The sequence below is a fragment of the Dryobates pubescens genome, chromosome 15 (assembly GCF_014839835.1).
Source record: "Dryobates pubescens isolate bDryPub1 chromosome 15, bDryPub1.pri, whole genome shotgun sequence".
Lineage (NCBI taxonomy): Eukaryota > Metazoa > Chordata > Aves > Piciformes > Picidae > Dryobates > Dryobates pubescens.
This window is the reverse complement of record NC_071626.1, coordinates 13,854,381-13,874,242: the sequence shown is the minus strand read 5'-3', so window position 1 is coordinate 13,874,242 and position 19,862 is coordinate 13,854,381. Positions and strand designations below refer to the sequence as shown.

Genomic DNA, 19,862 nt, shown 5'->3' with positions numbered 1-19,862 from the left:
CACAGCATTCAGGAATCAAAAGGTGGGGAATGTCTAACCCCATACTAATCATAGCACCTTTAGGTAAATTCTCTCCTCTGGTAATGACTCATTCATTTATAAACCAGTGTCAGTCACTTTTCTGTCCTCATTGCCAATGAACAGCAGAGCAGAAACACCTTCTGAGCAGAAAACGCTCTTCAGTGTAATACAGCTTTTCAGTCTCACTGTGCTGGGGCCTAAGACTTGTGAAACTAATGAATGCACAGATGTACACAGTAAGCTTCCTCCATGTTACACTTATATCTCTTGCCTGCAGTGAGCAAACCTACAGGCGGAGGCAAAAACCTGATAGGATTTAAATGCGTGGTGCTTGAGCAAAGCATCCCTGAAATCCTGTGCAAACTGTGTTGCTAATGCTGCTTTTTCATATTCAGAAGTGTGGATGATAAATCTCACTACTTATAACTCTTATTTTCACACTTGAAGCACCAGTCTCAAATCCACAGCCTATCACCTCATCCTGCTACTCAGCAGCCACCACTGCCCTTAGCCAGCTTCTGCCTTGACCCAAACACGCACTGAAATAAGCAAAGAAAGATGGGAAATAATACTCCAGTGTGTAACTGCAGTGCATTCTCCTTTACTGGCCACCTATTGCTGGAGTAACATCTCTGGGTCACCACACAGCTACTATGAGTGGCTGCTGCTGTTCTGTCTTTGGAGCTGAGGGAAAAAAGAGCACCATTTCCCCACTCCATTTCCTTTGCACTTGGTGAGGCAGTGACTTGAATGAGAGGAGAGAAAGCAGGGCAAGCACAACACCACATAAGCAAGAAACTACGGGCAGAGATCAAACTTTTTATCTTTCATATACATGCAAACAGAGGACCCCGATTGCAGCTGGCCCTTGTTCTAGCCCTGCTAATTGTACTGTCACAAGTATTGCCGGAAAAGAAACTGCTTGCCACCATACTGAGCTCAGCTATTTCCCAGCCCCTGGTCAGAGCACAGGTACCTTTACCAGAAGACAGTATGTCTTTCATGAACTATAGAGATGGAGGCCGAAGCACTACAGCCAATAGCTGCAACAGGAGGATTTTGATTTCTCTGAGGTAAACAGCTCTTTCGAAGTAAAACAAGATAGCCATTTGTAGCTGTTTCAGACCTGCCCTGGTACAGTAAATACGCCAGTGACCCTGATTTTTCACATCATTTCACCAGGCTGCAGCCTTAAAGGGACTTACTGAGAGAAGGAAAATAGATATCAGGAAATCCTGCTCTGATGATCATGTGAGAGAGACAGCAGCAGGAGGGAGAAAAAAAATAAATCACAAAGCAGCTCCCTAAATCCAAGAACACCTGTGGCCAAAACGGAAAGTGAGGAGACTGGGACTTCTGACCCTCTCACTGATCCTTGCAGTGTCGCTGAAACAACTTCAGTACCAAATGTAGAGAAGGGAGAGATTAGTCTAGGATTTGATGCTGAGTTTAAAAGACAAAGGTTCATGGATGTGTATGTCAGGAGTTCCCCAATGACTTGAGGTGATGGTATGAGACCGGTAATGAATGCATCTGCTCACTGCCTCCTCTCTGCAAGGCCTCTTGAAAGCACATGGGAACACCAGCACAGCCACGTTCAAAGCAGATTTGTTTCCAAACCACAAAGTTGCTTTTGGGGAGTGCATGGGACCACGTGGCACTGGGTGTTATGAATGCTCATGGAAGGAAGATGTGCTTAAACAGGAAAGTTACTGAGTAGAGGAGGGTGGAAGTGAAGAGGAGCACTTCTTTAAAGTCACACCCTTCTGGAAATGATATGGAGCAGGGTGAGGTGAGTTGCCCCAGCGTGGGCAGGTCACCCATGTCAGAGATGATGGTCAACCACAGAGCCCTGGTCAGCAACCGTGCCACCACAGCTCTGTTCCTGTCCATGCACCCCTGCCCACACAGCCCTATATGGGCCACAGGCAGCACCACTGAGGATGAACGGGGCTGTCTGAATGCACATGGCTGCTTTCCCTCTATAGAGATCACTGACATGCTTTAAATCTGTGGCAGCTTTTGCTTTTTTTAGAAGCAAATTTGCATTTACCTTCTTTTCCCTGTGTTTTGCTTGCTCTTTTGCACAACTGCCATTTTCGTAACAGAGGAATCTTTCTTCAACCATTCACCTGCTCCCAGCGCTCATCCCTAAGGCCATCATCCTGCCACTTGCCTTGGTCATACTGGCAATCCCATCCTCTTTACACATCTGAAGGGAGGTTGTAACTTCAAGAGGGGAAGGCAAACTAGAAATTAGAACTTTTAAGAAACTCTTATTCATGCAAGTATCTCTAACAGTGATTAGCAAGGGAAAAGCAATGTGGGAATGACCGAGCATGGTTAACAGGTGGCCCAAAGCCCAGATTTCTGGATGCACTCAGGGTCTCTGGTTGTTCCAACAATTAATGGTGAGTATGAAAGCCAAAAATATTTTAATTTAATTTTTGTTGTTAATCCATGCTTATTGAGAATTTACCAATCAGTTCCCTGTGGTGTTTGACCTTGTTGGACTATGGCAGAGGTTTTGGAACTCCAGCTGACAGGTGAAGACAGAGACCCTCACCCATGGTGCGGCACCAGCTGATGGAAAAATAGTGACCCCAACTTTGCTATCTGCCTCTGGCTATCTTTCATGTACTTGTTTCTGATCTACACCACCCCTAACAGATTAAGCCCTGCCTATGGACACATAAGTTCCTTCCTTTCTTTCAATTCCTTGTGCAGAAGGAGTAATTACTGGCAGTCGCTCATCTTTGCCATATAGGAATCGAAGGCATAGAAGAGACTGGCTCAGCACTCATTTGAGATACTTGATTTTCCACCACTCAGACATGGATAAACCCAAAGCAAGCAGGGCAAGACTTCTGCCCCTTTTTAGGCTATCAATGACTTTTCTTTGCTGGGGAAAGCCTCTTTGTCAGGTTCCTTGCAAACAGACCTCTGTTATGAGTATTCTTGGGCCCAGCGGCACATAACTGGGCATATTTTATACACTTGGTTAAAAAATAAACCCAAGTCCTCCTGTGACAGCCTTTCCAACACTGCACAGGGATGCAAGGCTCTTCTCAGAGTGAGGCCAGCATTATGTGCTGGATCCAGGCAGGGAGATGCTACAGCATCATGAGGAAAGGGGCAGTTTGTGAACTCTGACAAAGAGAAGCTGGCACATTTGCTCAGAGCAAAATAAAAAACACTCAGGGAAATGTTAAGAAGGTTTCAGCAGAGAAAACCCCAGAGAAGAGTCTGGTCTGAGGTGATTGTCTAGGATGAAATATAGCCTGTTCTGATTTAAATTAGACCCCAGAAAGGGAGTTATTTTGGAATATACAGTATGGTTCTTCTGTTAAACGCACCACAGGCATAATGCTGGTGTTTACCATCCCTGCTCTGAGGTGCTTTATACATAAAGGAACCTGGCAAAGAACTGTCTTTGCTTGAGTTTTGTAAAATCACAAACCAACCTGGCCTGACTATCACAGAGATGGCATGAAACCAAAAGCTTTCAGATGAATGTCTGCTCCCTTCCAGGACTCAGTGATCTGAGTACAATGAAACTGAGATTCAATTAATCCTGGTGTTGCTTTTGCAAAAAATATTCTGCTCCATTTTGGTTCTGAAAAAAACAACTACAAACTCCAAGTGTCCTTGGGAAATGCTCCTCTACAAAATTTTATACAGTGTGTTACCTGTTTTTCAAGCCTGCAGTCCTACCATGCAGGATCACCACTTAGTGAAACCGAACTTAGACCTCAGTAATGAATCTGGTGGTTTCACTCCAGTCCCCAGAATAAACTTCCATCCTCAAACTATCTAGCCATCCAGCTCTTTACCTTGGAGAGGCAGAATCAGCAAAGCAATGAATGTTGCATGTAGGATTGAAACCAACTGTCAGAGCAATGAGGCTCCCATAGCTGCAAGTCCGAGATAGAGATGGTTTGGGAAGTACAGAAATGGTGGAGGACTTTGAAATATAAGTGCATGTGGTGGGTTGAAGTTTCCCCCAGCATTAACTTTTAGCCAGACTAATTCAGTTAGAAGCAAATGAAGCTGTATTTACAAGCAAAAACTACACTCTACAATGGAATGCAATGAATAGGTACAAAGTATACAGTATTTACAATATTATACAGATATTTACAATTGGCAAACAACATGAAACCCCCCAGCCAAAAAAAAACAGGGAAGCTACTCTACTGCCCGCCAAGAGAGAGAGAGAAGTTAAGAGAAAAGCAGTGGGTTAAGCTTATCTCAAGGTCAGCCAGAAGCAGCATGTTATCTTCTCCCAGGCAAAGCAGAACAGCCAAGATCAGGGGAGAAAAGGAATGAAAAGTGAAGAATTGTTACGATATAGCTCCTTTTGCCCCAGACATTTATCCAATGAATTTGTTTAGAGCAATCTTTTGTTTTCCTTTTTACATCCAATAGTGATTTATTTATACTTTTCTACAGCTAAATTTTAAAGGCATAGCCTAAAACTACCACAGTGCACTAGCACCGTTATACAAAGGCATAACAGATGCCAATTCACTGAGTAAACTAAAAGCATAGCCTATCCCTGCTGCCATTGCTACTGCCTCATTTAAAGGGCACTTCTGGCCAGAATGACACATACTCTGAATCACACAGTGGGGAAGAAGTTGTGACACTTCTCAGGAATTTACTTTGCTTTGGATCTCTCTCAGCACAACTACAGGAATGACACCTGTCATGGCCCAGTGTCCACATGTGGCATGACAGATCCAGTTTAGGCCCCAGCATCCCTCAGGACTAGCACTCACCCAGCTAGGCATGCAAAGCCAGTTAAAAACCCCACCTGTACACAGCCTCACTCCATAGTTCACATGGGCAGTTGACAACATGTGTGTAGACCTTCATACCTGAATGTTTTCTTGCAGAGTCTGAAACTAGATTGATAAACACCACTTCAGACTGATCCTGGGATCTACTCTCAGGTATCCAAAGGCCACTTACATCAAAGGTTGACTCTGCTACTGATAAGTGACAAGACAAAGGACTACAGTGACTGGGGGCAGGCTGGGACCACTGTCCCAAATAAGAGTGGATGCTTGGATGACCACCAGCCAGGTCCTACCTGCACAGGCTAGGGATACCACATGAGAAATGCTTTGCACCACAGTGGGTTTTGCACCACAGGCTGAAGATGGGTGGGCGGAAGGAGGCCAATCCTTTTCACAGCACTACTCCTTTTAAATGACAACTCTGACCACAGCACTGACAAAATCTCTGACTCAGCTGGAGCAGCAGCACAAGGAGAAAGAGCATGGAGTTTATTTAAAGATGCTCTGTCTTCCACCTCCAGGATAAGAAAATAGGCCTATCATTTACAGGAAAAGGAAAAGCCTTATATTGCCCTGAGAATGAGCAGAATCCCACATGACTTTCTTCATGTGAAAGGATTTGGCCATCACACTTTTGACAATAGTGTTATACAAACAAAAATGTAAGAAGGAAAATAAAATCAAGTTGTTAATAAAACATCAGGACAACCTGGGAATTTGCTCCCAAAAGTCCATGATAGAAATCCTCCTAGGAAAGAGACATTACATTCCCCATCGCTCTGCTTCATCTTTCCCTCAGTGCATGGGGAACAGGGCTTCTGTCACTTCTCCGGCATGCCTGCTTAAGAGCCTGAGAGGTTTTACACTAAGGAAGCTTTTCCTTCACATTTAGCTTAAATGTGCCATCTCTTGAAATCATCTCCCTGTCTTTTATACTCTAGCAAGCAAAACAAGCGTAAATTAAATGGAAGACACATGAAATCTTTATAAACCCCAGTGTTTTCCCTACCATGAAAGTTCCTTCTCTTTTGGAGTGGAATGGGTCTTTACTCTGTGCTGTATTTTTCCCCATCAGAAAATAAAGAATATAAATTTTCCTCATGACTTGAATTTAGCTTCAGCAGCAGCCCCCTGCTGATGTAATTCAACCCAATGAGACTTTTCTTCTTATTATTATTCTTTTTTTTTTTTTCCTGGTGAGCTGCTGCCCCCCTTCCCCTCCTCCCATCAATCCAGGCATAGAAAACAAGGGAGGAATTAGGCAGACAGAACTTATTATCTAACAAGCTGCAACTTCAGACCGGGCAGGAATAACATTTAAAATATAAAAAGGAAATTTTATTAGGCCTTCTTCTCCCCAGAGACTGCCACCAAAATATTCCTTGTTTGTCACTGAGAATGAACCATTTTCCTCTTTCATTTCTGCTTTCTGTCACATATTTCATTTTGGCTGCCCCTTCTGTCTTTCAGCTAGGGACCTAGGCTGCTAATGCAAAATCACAGATAACTCAATAACAAAATGCCTGTATTATCTTTTTTCTTTCTTTTTTCTTCCCCCCCCCCCCCCCCCCTTCTAGTCTGCCAGGTAATTGCAACCCTAAAAGCTTTTGCATATTTACAAGAGAAACATGTCTCTCCTGGAGGATGGGACTGTCATCAGGTAGAATATTTCATTTAATACGACTCCTCTGAGGTATAAACTAGGGTTGGACATTTTTTTCTGGCCTCCTCCAGAGCAAAGGACAAGCAGATAAAAATCAGCTGCTGCAGTGTTATACTGTCAAACTTCCAGCTCCTGTGAAAATTAACTCTTCCCAAGCTCAGAGCTCAGATAGGCTTTGCCACTGTGATGTTTATGAAGTAAGAAAAGAGTCTATTATCAACTCATGGGTTTTTTTGTCCCCAGTCCCCAAATGAGTAAGACAGATTTTTCTCCTATTTACAAACAGACCAAGGACCCTGCTTTTCTCTAACCCATCTGATCATCTATGGATGCTGCCAGGAATGATTTTCATCAAATCAGTCATCAAGAAGGATCATATTTTCCTTTTCACCCCTATTTCACAGAATTAACAACAACAAAAACATTTCTAAATTCAACTGTCATCTAAAGACACATTCCCTTTTCTCCCCCCTCCATTTTACTCCAGAGCAGAATTATTTTTCTTAGTACTTGGTAGGTTGAATCAAGCTGGCTGGTACCATAGAGAGGGTCTGAGGAGAACATCCACAGAAAAGATTTTGTGTCTTGGAGTCAAGACTGATGACCTGCCAGGGGTTATGACAAGACGCTGCTCTGCTGAAACTGTTCAACACACTGAAGAGGAACATAGCTGGTTCACATGTTGTGCTTTGGGTGTGCTTATGCAGGGGTCAGAACTTCATCCTAGTGTACAACATACCTTTAGTTAAAAGCATTGTCAGAGGGAATCAACTGTCCATAACAGGTCTGCAGTCCACACCAAATTACTGACAATATTAATTCATTCCTATTACATTTTCCACATGGAGAAAGCTGTTTCCAGCCTGGCCAGGCTGCCTGCTCTCCTGGAGCAGAGCTGACATGAGCCATAAGAATCCTTCCAATAATTCTAGCAAGCTCTACAGCCTGTGTGAAAAATACCCTTTAATAAAACATCTTCTGCATCTATACAGTTTTCCTGTGGGCTAGCCTTATTCTTGTAAAGTCTATGATTTCACAAATGAGTAATGACTGGAAGACACAATCTAAAACATAGACTGATTGCTTAGGTTAAAGTATTTCTGAATCCAAGAACTTACTTGCATTGACTTGGAAAGGAAATGTGAACTCTCCAGATAGATCCCTTCTTATGGAAACAGTCTTAGAAAGAAGAAAGTACTGACGGAGGTGAAAGGCTTTCTGAATTTGAAATGGTTTCCAATGCAAGTAAATTTCAAGAGGTTCAGATACTACTTTTTCCTGTTAACCAGCAAGCCATTCTAAGCCACCCCAGTTCAACATTAAAGGATGACTCATTTGTTTACAGGGATGTAGAAAAATTCCCATAGGTAAAACATTCCTCCTAATAATGTTACATGTGACCAGTCTCTTACCTGTAATATCTGGATTGAAGGTAGGTAGAACACACAGCTTTAGACACATGGCTAGCTGAACCAAAGTCTATGACCTTGACCCTATATGGCTGTCGGGATGGGTCTACCAACATGATGTTCTCTGGTTTGAGATCAGCATGAATCAGTCCCAGGCTTTTCAGCTTCATTAGGGCAGTTGCTACCTGCTGGAGAATTGGTCGAATGTACTTAAGGGGCAAGGGACTGAATTTGTTTTGTTTTAGGAAGTCATAGAGGTTCTGCTCCAACATTTCAAACACCAAGCACGTGTGGTTCTTGTGCTGGAAGCACTCATACGCACGGACAAAGTTGTAGTCATCCGCACTTTCTGTGCTCAGACGAGCCAAGATGCTCACTTCGATCTGGCCTTGTCGAGCATAGGAGGGATGGTTCTTTAGGATCTTGATGGCCACAATCTCATTAGTGCCACGTTTCCAGCATTTGACTACTTGTCCGAAGGTTCCACGGCCAAGAAACTCTAACACCTCATATGTGTTGGTCATGGAACAGAGCACCTCATGTTGCACCAGCTGGTAATCCCCTTCGCTGTTGGAGCCACTGTTTTTGGAGGTGGCCGTGGAGGTGGTGGCAGTGGCTACAGTGGCCCCACTGGCATTGTTCTGAATCATTGGTGGATGCTCTTCAATGATCTGCACGCTGCTTGTGTTCTCAATCTCCTCGCTCTTGCGCTTAAGTCCACATTTTTGGTAGGTGTCCAGAAGGCTCACAGTGCTGCGACGCATCAGGTTGTGTGGCCCGCCCAGTGTTTGCCCAGACACTGCAACCACACCAGAAGTGCTGTTGGCGGATGTCACCACAATGTGCCCTGTGCTTGCTGGGAAGATGATGGTCTGTTCGTAAGGGATGCTTGGATTGGAGATCTGGAGGGAGGCGTTGACGGCTGCTGCGGCGGCTGCTTGGGAGGACTGCACGTTCTTGCTCTGGCTGTAGACTTTGCTGTGTGTGCCGTACCCAGTCATATCCCAGTTCGAACTCGGCTCCACTTTCAGTTTCTTCACGCTACAGAAGGCACTTGACTGAAGGGTGTGAGGAGAGAAAACTTGCACATGCGAGGCCATACCTGCAATACAACATCAGAGTGAAACCATGGTGTCAAGATGCCTTCCCAGCTTTTTTAGTTTGTTCAGTGGCAGGAAGGTAAAATAGGATACAGATTTCAGATACAGCACACACACACGCCCAAGAGTCAAGTTCTGGCAAAAATATGTATTCAACACAAATAAAATATTATGCTCTGAAATAAATCATTACCCCTGACTGAACTACACTAACAATCACCAAGATTCTTGCTCTCTTGCTCTCCTCCTTCTCATTTTTAATAACAAGAATGTAAATGTTATTTTTACCTCCCCTGCCTAAAGAGACTCCTATTCCCATTGTCTCCAGGAATACATCCAGCTCTCAGGAAGAAATCATGTCAAACACTGCAAAGTATTCTGCCCATGGAAGTCAAGTCTCAAATTCTCAGGTTCATATTATATTAAACAGTTTGGTGGATTTAACTTAAGCCCTCCATTTATTCCCATAAAACCACTGTGCAGCTTCTGGCCTGCAGAGAACTGGGATGGCACCAGGAGATAATACACCATAACAAAATGGAGGTGTGCAGACAAAGTTGAGGAGCCAGGACCAAAGCAGCAGATGATGTTTCAAGTTGCTTGCCAACTTTGTGTGTGGGAATCATGCACAATGCTGGTCTGTATTCAGGGACACTGGAGATTGGAGTTACACAACATGAGCTTCACTGTGTGCTCTCAGTTCTCCCAGATTTATAAAGTTGTGTTGATCTATTCTTATTCACAGTGGCAATACCACTACTGAAAGCAGATCCTCTGAAAATGAATGGCATTGTTAATGAAGTAATGTACACATTAGTGTGTGGCAGAACTAGGTCCTCATTTAACTTTACTTTTTAAGAAAAGACAAAACCCTATTTCACTGCCAGCTTCTTTGGTTCTAGAAGAGTTTATGATCTTCTACATCTCTATCAAAAAAATCAAACCAGCAAACAAACAATAAAAGAAATCCACAACCTCATAACCAAAGTGAAAATAAAGTAACATTGAGCACCAACTTACTGAAGGACTCAGTAATATTCCACTGCAATGGAAAATGCTCCTATTCAGAAAAAAAAGATGTGGTCCACAGAGAAGAGGACATCTAAGTCCTGAATCGTTGCCAGCATTCCCTGCCTGGGGTAGGGACGGTACTGCTGGGGCAAAGGTTTTGTGGACGGCACAGATCTATGGGGGATTCCTGGGCAAAGAGTCAGAGCCCAGCGGGAGTTAAGGCAGAAAGGCACAGCCTCCTTCACCCTTCTGTCTGTCGTCAATGTTTCTTTTTAATAAATCAGAATGACTAGGGAAGAAAAAGACAATATGCTGAGCTGGCACCATTGCTGAATTATTAAGCACAAACATAACCTTGACTTGTTTTCAACTTTAAAAAGTTAAAAGCTGAATGAATGTTTCAGTGACAAAACCACAACAAACTCCGCAGTGCACATGGTCGACTTCTTCATTTGGCGACCCACACTCCACTAGTCCATGTTGCTCTTTGAAAGAGTTTCTGGAGCTCATGTGTACACATACACGCTCACACATGTGCATGCATAAATGCGTATTGCCCACACAAAAAAATATGAATGTTACCCCATACTTTCAAAGCTCAGTAACATGGTCAAGCAAACACACCTGAACACACCCAACTCTTTCCAGTTAATTCTCAGCAACCCAAAATCCAGGAACTGCTCAGGAGAGGGGTGCTGTGGCAAGCCAAAACCCACCACGTATATCCACATACGACCAGCAAAGCAATCACTCTGGTTTCCTTCAATTTCCCCACCTTCATTCCTGCCACAGTGATGAAATTATGAAGACAGGGCAGACACAGAAGAAAGCCCCTCTTGGGATATGTGGTGAAATCCTCACCCCTGCTGGAACACGCAATGCAAACCTCGCTACTCCTGCTCCAGCAGCACAGCTCTGCAAACCGCAGCACGCCGCCCTTTGCAGACCTGACTCCTGGCTTCAGTGGGATTTCTGATGCTGTTTGCCACCACTCATATTAACTCCCCCTCCCCCTCTTCCACAGCAATTTCTATGGTCTCCACAACTGGGTTCTCAGACACCCTATCACAGCTCCCTGTCCCTCTAAGTGCTTTCTCTCCTTTCTTCTTTCCATAGGGTGATGATGCCACAAATGCCATAGTGTGTGGCATGCAGTGAGCTCAGAGCACTGCAGCAGTGTCACTCAACTTCTCATTCTGGGCACAAGGATTTTATGTGAGTGAGCTGAAACCTTGGATTGTTTTTCCGTTGGTTAAGAAGAGTCACGGTGTTCCTTCTAGTACAGCACTGACCTGCCTGGAGAGTGGGGCTGGTGTGATGTATGCTTTCCCCCCGGACGTGAATAATAAAGCAGATGTAATTGGTAACATATTGTGGACCTAGCAGAGGAGTAATTTATAGCTTTATGGCTTTCATTCCGTGGTGTGCTAGAGCAATACCTCTTCGCAGAAAATACAAAGGGAAAGAAACAAAGGACGTGGAACAAGAGGTTCTCCTCACACGCTTCCCTAAAGATAACACCAGAAGACCCAGGCACCCCAAATTAAAGTCAGGAAACTGAAGGGCAGCAGCTGCAACTTTCTCAAGGCCACTGTAAAAATCAGGATAATCACCACCATTAAGAGACAGACTTTCAACTGGTGCAAACTGGCAGGGCTCCAGTTGATATCAGCTGACACTAAAAACAAGGTCAGCAGTCACTCTGCGTCGTCAACGTCAGATGGCTGTCTGTGCCTCTTGGTGAAACGAGCTGTTGTTAGGAACTGGTTTCCACATTAACAACGAGCCCCTTGCTGTCCCTGCAGCACTGCTGGCAGCCTCAGATACAGGGGACAGGAACAGGGGACAAATACTGACCCACCCTGATACCTCAAAAATGGCAGGAGCAAAGGAAGCCAGGCTGTCTTGCGGCTAAAGGGAGGACTTCAGACTACTTTGCCACCACTTCCACCCTTCTCAGTGCTTACATCTCATTTCAGGAGAAATACTTTTTCCTCTAAAGACACAAGTAATAAACCTTCTCCACCCAAAATGTCTTTCTCACATTTGAGGTTTTTAAGGACATGTCATACAGAGAATAATTTGGCCAGCTCTTCAGCATAGGCCAATGCTAAGAAATCACAGTCTGATTGACAGCTTGGTGATGGGAAAAGAAGCATCTCCAGCAAAGTAATTTTTATTGCAAATTCGCCTGTGCACCTAATATGAGAAAAACACAACCCTAAATTTCCTGAGAACACTATCAAATTGTGCTGGTGGAATGTTTTGGTTTGTTGTTTTTTTTAAAAGGGATCTTTACTCCATGAAAACAGCAAAAATAGTAATGAATGTGAATAAAAGTTGGATGGTTTGTTGCAGAGCTTCAGCCTTTTGATTACCTAGGCCAACAATAGCTTGCCATGATGTTCATAAAGAGACAAGCTGGCACTAATGGGGTGATTCATGCCAGTCAAGCTCTGTGATACCTATGCCCCCTGAGGACCCTCCAGAGCCAATGGGGATGCTCCTGAAGAGAGATAGAAGGACCATGAGCCACAGAAGAATGGAAAAGAGGCTGTTTCACTTGGGAAAAGTCTTTTTAAACCCCTGCTCACAGGACCCTCAAGAAATATCCTGAGCGTGGCTGGGACTCTCTTGCTGCCTCCCTTCACCAGGACATCCTAAGCAAACACCTTGCCACATTTTATGGTCTGAGGCTGGTTCACTGCTCCTTGCATTTTTGGCCTCCACCAGAAGCAGAGGGGGTGAGGATGCTCAAGATGAGCAGCTGTGCCCAAGGAGCACTCCTGCTCATGTGAAGCCCAGCTCACCAACCCCATCTGCACTAACAAAAGCTGTGTCTGGACTAAGGCCAAGTGGCAACATGTGCTGAACCTACTTGGGCCGAGGCTTGGTCCCCGTCTTGGCAGGGGGGCAGGCCAGCCTCACAAAGCCCCAGTTAACAGGTCAGGCTGCAGCCAAGACTTCACAACAGCTAAATACAAGCCCTGAAGAGTGCAGGTCTAATTTTTCTATCACCTCTGCACACAGTGAGTCTCTGGGCCAGGAACAGAATCAAGGTTGGGCACTGTATATTAAATAAAATTGATAGTTCCTCTCTTTAATAATGAGTTTTAGTGCATCCATTTAAAGGTCTCTCACAATTGATAGTAACTGGATTTAATGGGGCCTCTCCTGTCCTTGATACGACTCATGTAACTCCCTGCAGCATCCACATGAGCTCGAGTATGTAAGTGTGCGGCCAGAGGACAATGTTAAACCAGCCTGAATTACTTTTATTAAAAGACTTGAAGGTGTTTTTTTTTCCTGAGAACTCCTCCCACGTCAGCTTTCACTTAATAATAATAATTTAGCAGGTGCTATTTACAATTCAGATGGTCCTCTTTTGCATGCATACAGAAATCACACAGCCACCACACTTGTACTTCCAAGGGATTTCAGGAAAGCAAATGAGGTAAAGTTCCCTATCCACCCAGCTCATCCCAAAGGGCAAAAAATACACTTTGGGGACTAAAGAAGGAACAATTTGAAAGTCACTGGGATTTTCTTCTGCTTCACTCCTAGCACTTACTTCTGAATTATAAATGTGGCCTTTGTGGTGGCAAAAGACCAGGCCCCTACCCTGTATTAAGCAGGCAGTAAGACCTTTTGCAGTACCTGCAGAGCTGCCAGTGCTCTGTAACCAGAGGCTGCTTTCTGACTGCTGCCAGAACCACAGTGCCTGCTTGAAAAATACTGTAGAAAGTACATGGCATGTGTTCAGCATATAAATGATGCACACAAGACACTCCTGAAATAAATCTTTCACTTCTCCCCAGAGAAGCACAAGCTTACAAACTCATATGCACACCTGGGTTAAGAAGGGGATCTGCCAGGTAAGGCTAATGTATGGTACCTTCAAAAGAGCCGTGTCTCTGGCACAGCACTCTTCTTCACTGTGGCCTCTGCGTGGTCCCTTTTGAGGCACTGCTCCCAGTACCACTGCATTCTTGGAACCTCCTTAAAATTTATGTCTCTGGAGGCTACACAAATTCCTTGCCTTGTGCTACCAACCATTCAGAGACAACCTCAAAGCGGAATACAGACCTCAACAGCCTCAGCCCCTTCCTGTTCCTGGTGAGCAGAGGATGTCGAGGGAGCCTTCATTCCAGATGAAAATCTCCCTGCTTTTCTACTCCAATGTTCCTGTCCTCAAAATGAAACAGTCTTGTCCTAATTGGCAATTTCCTAAATGCTTATGTAGTGCATGGCAGTTCTGAAGATGCAACCGAGACCATCCCTGGTGCTGCTTCAGACCTCACTTTGCATAGCTCCAAGGTGCCACATTTGATCCACAAAAAAGCAACTTTCCAACACACAGCTTAGCCATAAACAAAAGCAGATGAACAAAGCCAAGCATTCATCTCCACTCCTTTTTCTCCCAACCAAAAATGGCATTCCCAGTGCAGCCTGATGGCCAGAGAACTCTCATCAACATCACCTTCACAGCTTATATCCCCTTGCTACCCTGACTGCCCTCCTACACATTCTCCTTCATTTAGAGCATCGGCAACCCTTCTTACTACTTCCTCCTCCACACCATGACTTTCCTTTATAGGTAGCATAAAAGCTATCAAAGGGACCTCGGTTAGTACTCTTGGGCATGGAGACGGCATAGATAGCTGGTTCCTACCATGGCCTGAGCAGATTATTTTGTCATGTGACTCAGAATGCTGCTCTCTCTTCTACCAAACCATCTTTATTTCCTTCTTCACTCTGCCTTTTAACTCCTTAAATTCAGGGCAACTTGCCAGTTGACTAGGGCAAAGAGAACACAGCTAGTAATACATGAGGGAGACTTCTCTCTGAGCCAGTCCTCTCCATCCTGATCTCTTTCCTGAGCTCCCAGCTCCAACACACCTACCCTCAGGCAAAGGAGGTGCTGGGAGAGGTGGTAAGGGCTGGCCAGGAACCAGCACCGCACAGGGATAAGGGCAGCTGGCAAGTGTGGGCTCAGTGTCTATGTACCAATGCAGGATGAAGGCTGGTGAGATGGCACACACCCATCCAAGGCATTGTTGGGGTTGGGGGTAATGTGAGATAGGTGCTTTCTCAAGCACAACTTGTGCAGGTGCAGCATTTCTTTTCCCAAAGCAACAAATGGAGACTGTGAGATGGACAGAGTTATCCATGCTACATCTGTATGCTCTGGGAAGCAACCCTGCCACCTCAGGTGAGAGCTGTCATGAGTAGCTTGGCAAGATAATAAGACTACCCAGAGCCCTGTCCGATCCCACACAGATAGAACAAGATAACACTGCCTGGGACCAGACCATGTACCTAGGCTGTTCCAGTACCATCCACCCACCCTCATCACATCTGGTGGGTCATTAGACAATATCATTTGCACTGTGGGCAACCACTTAAATAAGCATGCTATACATCTGAAACAACAAACTCTGAGGTATTAGTCAATCCACAGCATCACCAGCCACAGATCTGCCTTTGAACCACCTGTGCTGTATTTCATTCCATTTTGTCTCTGTAGACAAAGAAGTCCCTGCAATATCAAGACCTTCCTTCTGTGCTTAGTGACCAGAGTTTCATATCTTCCTACAACAAAGTTCCACTCTTCCATATCCACTACAAACCACAAAACCCTGCTATTAGTGATCATCTGTAATCTAGAGATTGCCTGTAATCTTATTCATCCTTTTGATGTGGGTTCAGCTCTCCACAAGCCTGAGTAACAAGCTGTGGGCTCCTCTGAAATAGTCCTGGTTTTGGGCACGGGAAGCAAAATGTCAGGAACAAACATATGTACATTTATATTTAAATCCTGCATTATTTCTCAGTGAAGGATTCTTTTGGGGTCACCTCCATCTCTCTTACTTTAAGGAAATGCAGTAATGACAAAAGAGAGGCAGATTTCCCCAGTTAACCATGTGACCAGTTTATGTTTCACACTATAGTTAATTAACGATGCAAAATCTGAGAACACAAGTTAAAATGTTCCTCACCAGAGGCTTGGCCACCTCACTACTTCCCAGCATATGCTGCAGTCACTGAATGTGACATCAATTTCTAGATCATGGTGTGAGAAGGTCCAGCAGTCAAGTTTATGCTCTTCTGAACTGGAAGCTGTCCCCTAGATACCTTCCTAGGGGAAAACTCAGCATAGCTAGAATAGTGAGCCTCTCTCCAGGACACCTCAATGTCACTGAGTAGAAAGCAAATGAAGGCAGTAAGTAAATACACTTGCTAGGCTACAGCCTTGATAAAACAGAGCCTGACCCCAGTAAGAAAATCCCCTTCAGCATACCTGTCAAAGCTGACAGGAAGACTGTCACCTCTACAGAAGTCATGATGCAATGCTGCAAACACTCTACCAAGATGTCGAAGTGCTCCCCAGACACAATACAAGAAACCTAGGAGTCAGCCAAGCCCATGGCAGAGCTCCATGGCTTGAGAAGGCAGTCGGACAGCCATGCCAGACATACCTCACTGAGAAACAACCCTCCCAATCCAGAGAGTGAAGTCATCAACTCCTGTGACAGTTTCTGCAGTTCCAGGAGCAAAATGAGGTGATGACAGACAGAGGTGGCAGCATCACCTGAAAGCCTTCAAGGTCTGCATGAGAGGGTGAAGGAACTTATGCACAGTCTCAGTGTAAAGACATTTTAGGAAAGTGGGTGTCGAAATCAGGAACAAATTTAACAATCAAACCTTCAGTATTCCCAAGAGCCTTGGAAGAGAAAAAAGTGTGCTCTGGAGTCAGAGATGGGATGAGGAAAAAAACCAAGACAAAGTCAGACAGGAGGGATTGACAGAAGCTCTGCTTTGAAGCTTTATCTTTGGAGGACACTGAAGGATGTCTAACAAAATGCTTTCCTGAAGAAATTCCTCTTTCTGTTTTTGCAGAGCTGCAGCACGCAGAGGGTGCCCAGCTAGAGCTATGCTTCAGGCTGCTGGTGGACCTATGTGCAATACCACATCTGTTTAAAGAGCAGAATACTGTGGGAACACCCTCAGCATCACTCAAAATCAGGCATGAGACATTGAGGCTCATATAATGTTATGATTCAATGATGTTACACATGGCCAGAGGAGATAGCAAAAGCAACCTCCGAAGGAATGTTTTGTGGCTTCCCCATCCTGCAGCCAAGGTAGAGCCAGAGGAAGCTAAAAGTAGCTACTCCAATCAATGTGTTAGGTAGGACTGCCTGGTAACAGTGTATGTGTTCTGGCCACCTTCCTCCTTCCCATCATGTGTCCTCTGCAGTGGCAAAGTAGAACAAACAGTAACTGCAGTATTTTTACAGCACCATAAGTTCTGTCTGAAGAGCTGCACATGATAGTCTCAGAAGTAAATATGAAACTGGCTATGGTTTGCCTTGTAGTTTTGTGTGCATGTGGGTCCATATGCTTAACTTCCAAGCAGATCTGTAATGCAAGAGCCTCTAGGTTCCCACAAGCTCAATATCTGCTACTTGCTGATAGTCCCATCCCGAAAGCAGAAGAGGGAAAAAAAAAAAAGACCTTGGCATGGCTCTGCTTTTCGAGCAGAGGTCTCTTCAGTTTCTACCCTCCAAACAGTAGCTGACCACAGTATCCTCATTTTACAGAGGAATAGTCCAGATTTCTGACCCCAGATGTCAATGACTATCCTATCTGGCCCTCTATGATCTTAGTTCCCAGGAAAGGGCACCAGGGCCTCTGGAAAAGGGTCCAAAATGAATCAATGTTTCCCTTTGCTGCCCAGGCTGTGCCCCCACACCCATGCAGCACTGGCACACCTATGGCTTCCCACAATGGCCTAGCAGAAAGAATATTTTGTCCTTTTCCACCACGGCTGCTTCCCCACCTGGATGACTTCCCACCTGTAAATATTAGCATTAAAATGTCACTGACTCCAATTGGCCCACACGGAATGGCTGGCATCTCACATACCTCACTCATGAGGAGCAACCCCTACTTGTGAAGGCAGGACATGAGCAAGGCCCACTGAAGTCTCAAGCTGAGCCTCTCACTCCCACAGGATTTTTTCATAAGTGTTTCATTTGCAAAGAGGCCACTGCATGACATTCAGCCCCTGCTTTGTTTATGAAATCTGAAACTCAGATCAAGCACTAGCTGGGCTGAAAAGGTCAGTTTGCCTGTTTGCAAAGTCTCTCCCTTTATTTCATTTCCATCAGGATACAGACTTACTGAAGAGACCGAAGCCTCTGGTGAGGTCTGGATGAAACACTCAGGATTTAGGCTGCAAAGGAAGATGAAAATGCAAGGAGAAAGGTGGGTGGAGCTGGACACAGGACATTGCCAAAGCAGAGACAGGCTGATTTGATGACCTCTCAACTATCCCAAAGCCAGGGTTAACTGTATCTCTTCCCTTCCATATCAACATCTCTCTTCAAAGTAAGAATGAAATCCAGAGACAAGACTTACAGCACCTTCATATATTGAGGGCTATCAGGTGTTTTAGGAAATTAAGAGAAGGGATAGTGTAGCACCTTGAACTTTAAGTAGTTAAGACAATTCTGTGAATAACCTGTCCTCATGCAAGCACACACCCACACACAAGGAAAAGCCCTTCAGTTCCTCAAGGAAACACATGATGTGAGCTTGAATTTTTCACCCTCTCTTCCAGATGTTAACTGCCTTGTTGCTCAGAGCAAAGAAGACATCTCCAAAGTGATGGCCAGTCAGACACCTTTTTTGCTGTCACTCATGCTGCAATTTTCTGTTCCAGAATAAGGCTATAAAACCAGTAATATATGACATGAGATGGGTCAAGGCCACATGCACAGCTCAGGATCAGAACTAGCACAAAAGCCAACCAGCTCAAACCAAAGACTGCTGGGAAGACACAGTGTTGAGGGGTTGGATGTGGACTTGTTTCTCCTTAAGGAGATCCCCACAGGCATCTCTTTAATTCACGGGCTGCACCTGAGAAAAGTAACTCTGTAAAAAAGTGCCACTTAACTGTTTCTCTCGATCCCTTCCCTTTCAGGAGTGTCAAATAGCTCAGACAGAGCCCGTCCGAGAGTCTGCTGCAGCAGTCTCCATGCAAACATGGCGCACTGCTGGGCGTGTCCTTGGCAACCCCGGTAACTACCCTGCCTTGGAAATTTCCGATGATGTTTTTGTGCTGTATTAGAGGTTGCACTGACCTCTGTCACACAAAATACACGGTCATGGCCAGACATGCAAGCACTTTCACAGCCAAAGGTGATCCACAGAGGCAATGAATCTCCTCCTGAAGAAATGAGTGATGCTGCTGCCTGTGACTCTACAGCAGTGCGTCCAGAGGCCTCTCTGCCCCACTGCTGGCTTGCTGCTGGGGCTGGAGGCACATGCCTGATCCCATACTGTCTTCACAATAACTATTTTTCTAAGCAAGGTCCAATAGGACAAAGGCCAGCTCAGTATGCAGAGAAGCCTCTTTGTCCAAGGAAGGACAGCCTAGGTAAAGTGGGAAACTCTTGCTAACACAAAAGAAAAACCTGATTTAGGCATAGGGATAAACCACATGAAGGATTTCAGAAGAGTAAATATCCAGGAGCTCTAGAAAGGATATCTTGAGGAAGAAAGATACAAGGCTCCTGTGTAAGATGAAGAGGCTCAGGGATACCAGTAACTGTCTACTCCCCCTCAAAGCTCTAAAAGAAAATAAATCAGAGCTAGGGAAGTCATTAAGAGAAAGAAAACAATAAAAACATCCACCTGTATCAGCAGAACTCCCTGGCTACCATCAGTCTCTTCCTCAGGTTTCTCTTCTGTGCAGGATATGATTATTTATTGACGTATTTATTTACCCAGCTCTACAGTGCTTAACACAATGACTGCTGGGCTTCTTGTGCTGGCATGACTAGAGCAC

The 19,862-nt window shown here is 44.8% G+C and overlaps 1 protein-coding gene across 7 annotated transcripts in view; it reads right to left on the bottom strand.

Moving 5' to 3' along the window:
* Positions 1–19,862, bottom strand: part of HIPK2 (homeodomain interacting protein kinase 2) — a 130,754-nt gene that overhangs the window by 77,699 nt on the left and 33,193 nt on the right. For all 7 annotated transcript variants that reach the window (XM_054168196.1, XM_054168193.1, XM_054168199.1 and 4 more), the window contains one exon: positions 7,899–8,997. In XM_054168196.1, coding sequence (XP_054024171.1) covers positions 7,899–8,995 — 1,097 coding nt within the window. In that variant the 5' untranslated portion in view covers positions 8,996–8,997. The remainder of the gene's footprint in view (positions 1–7,898; positions 8,998–19,862) is intronic.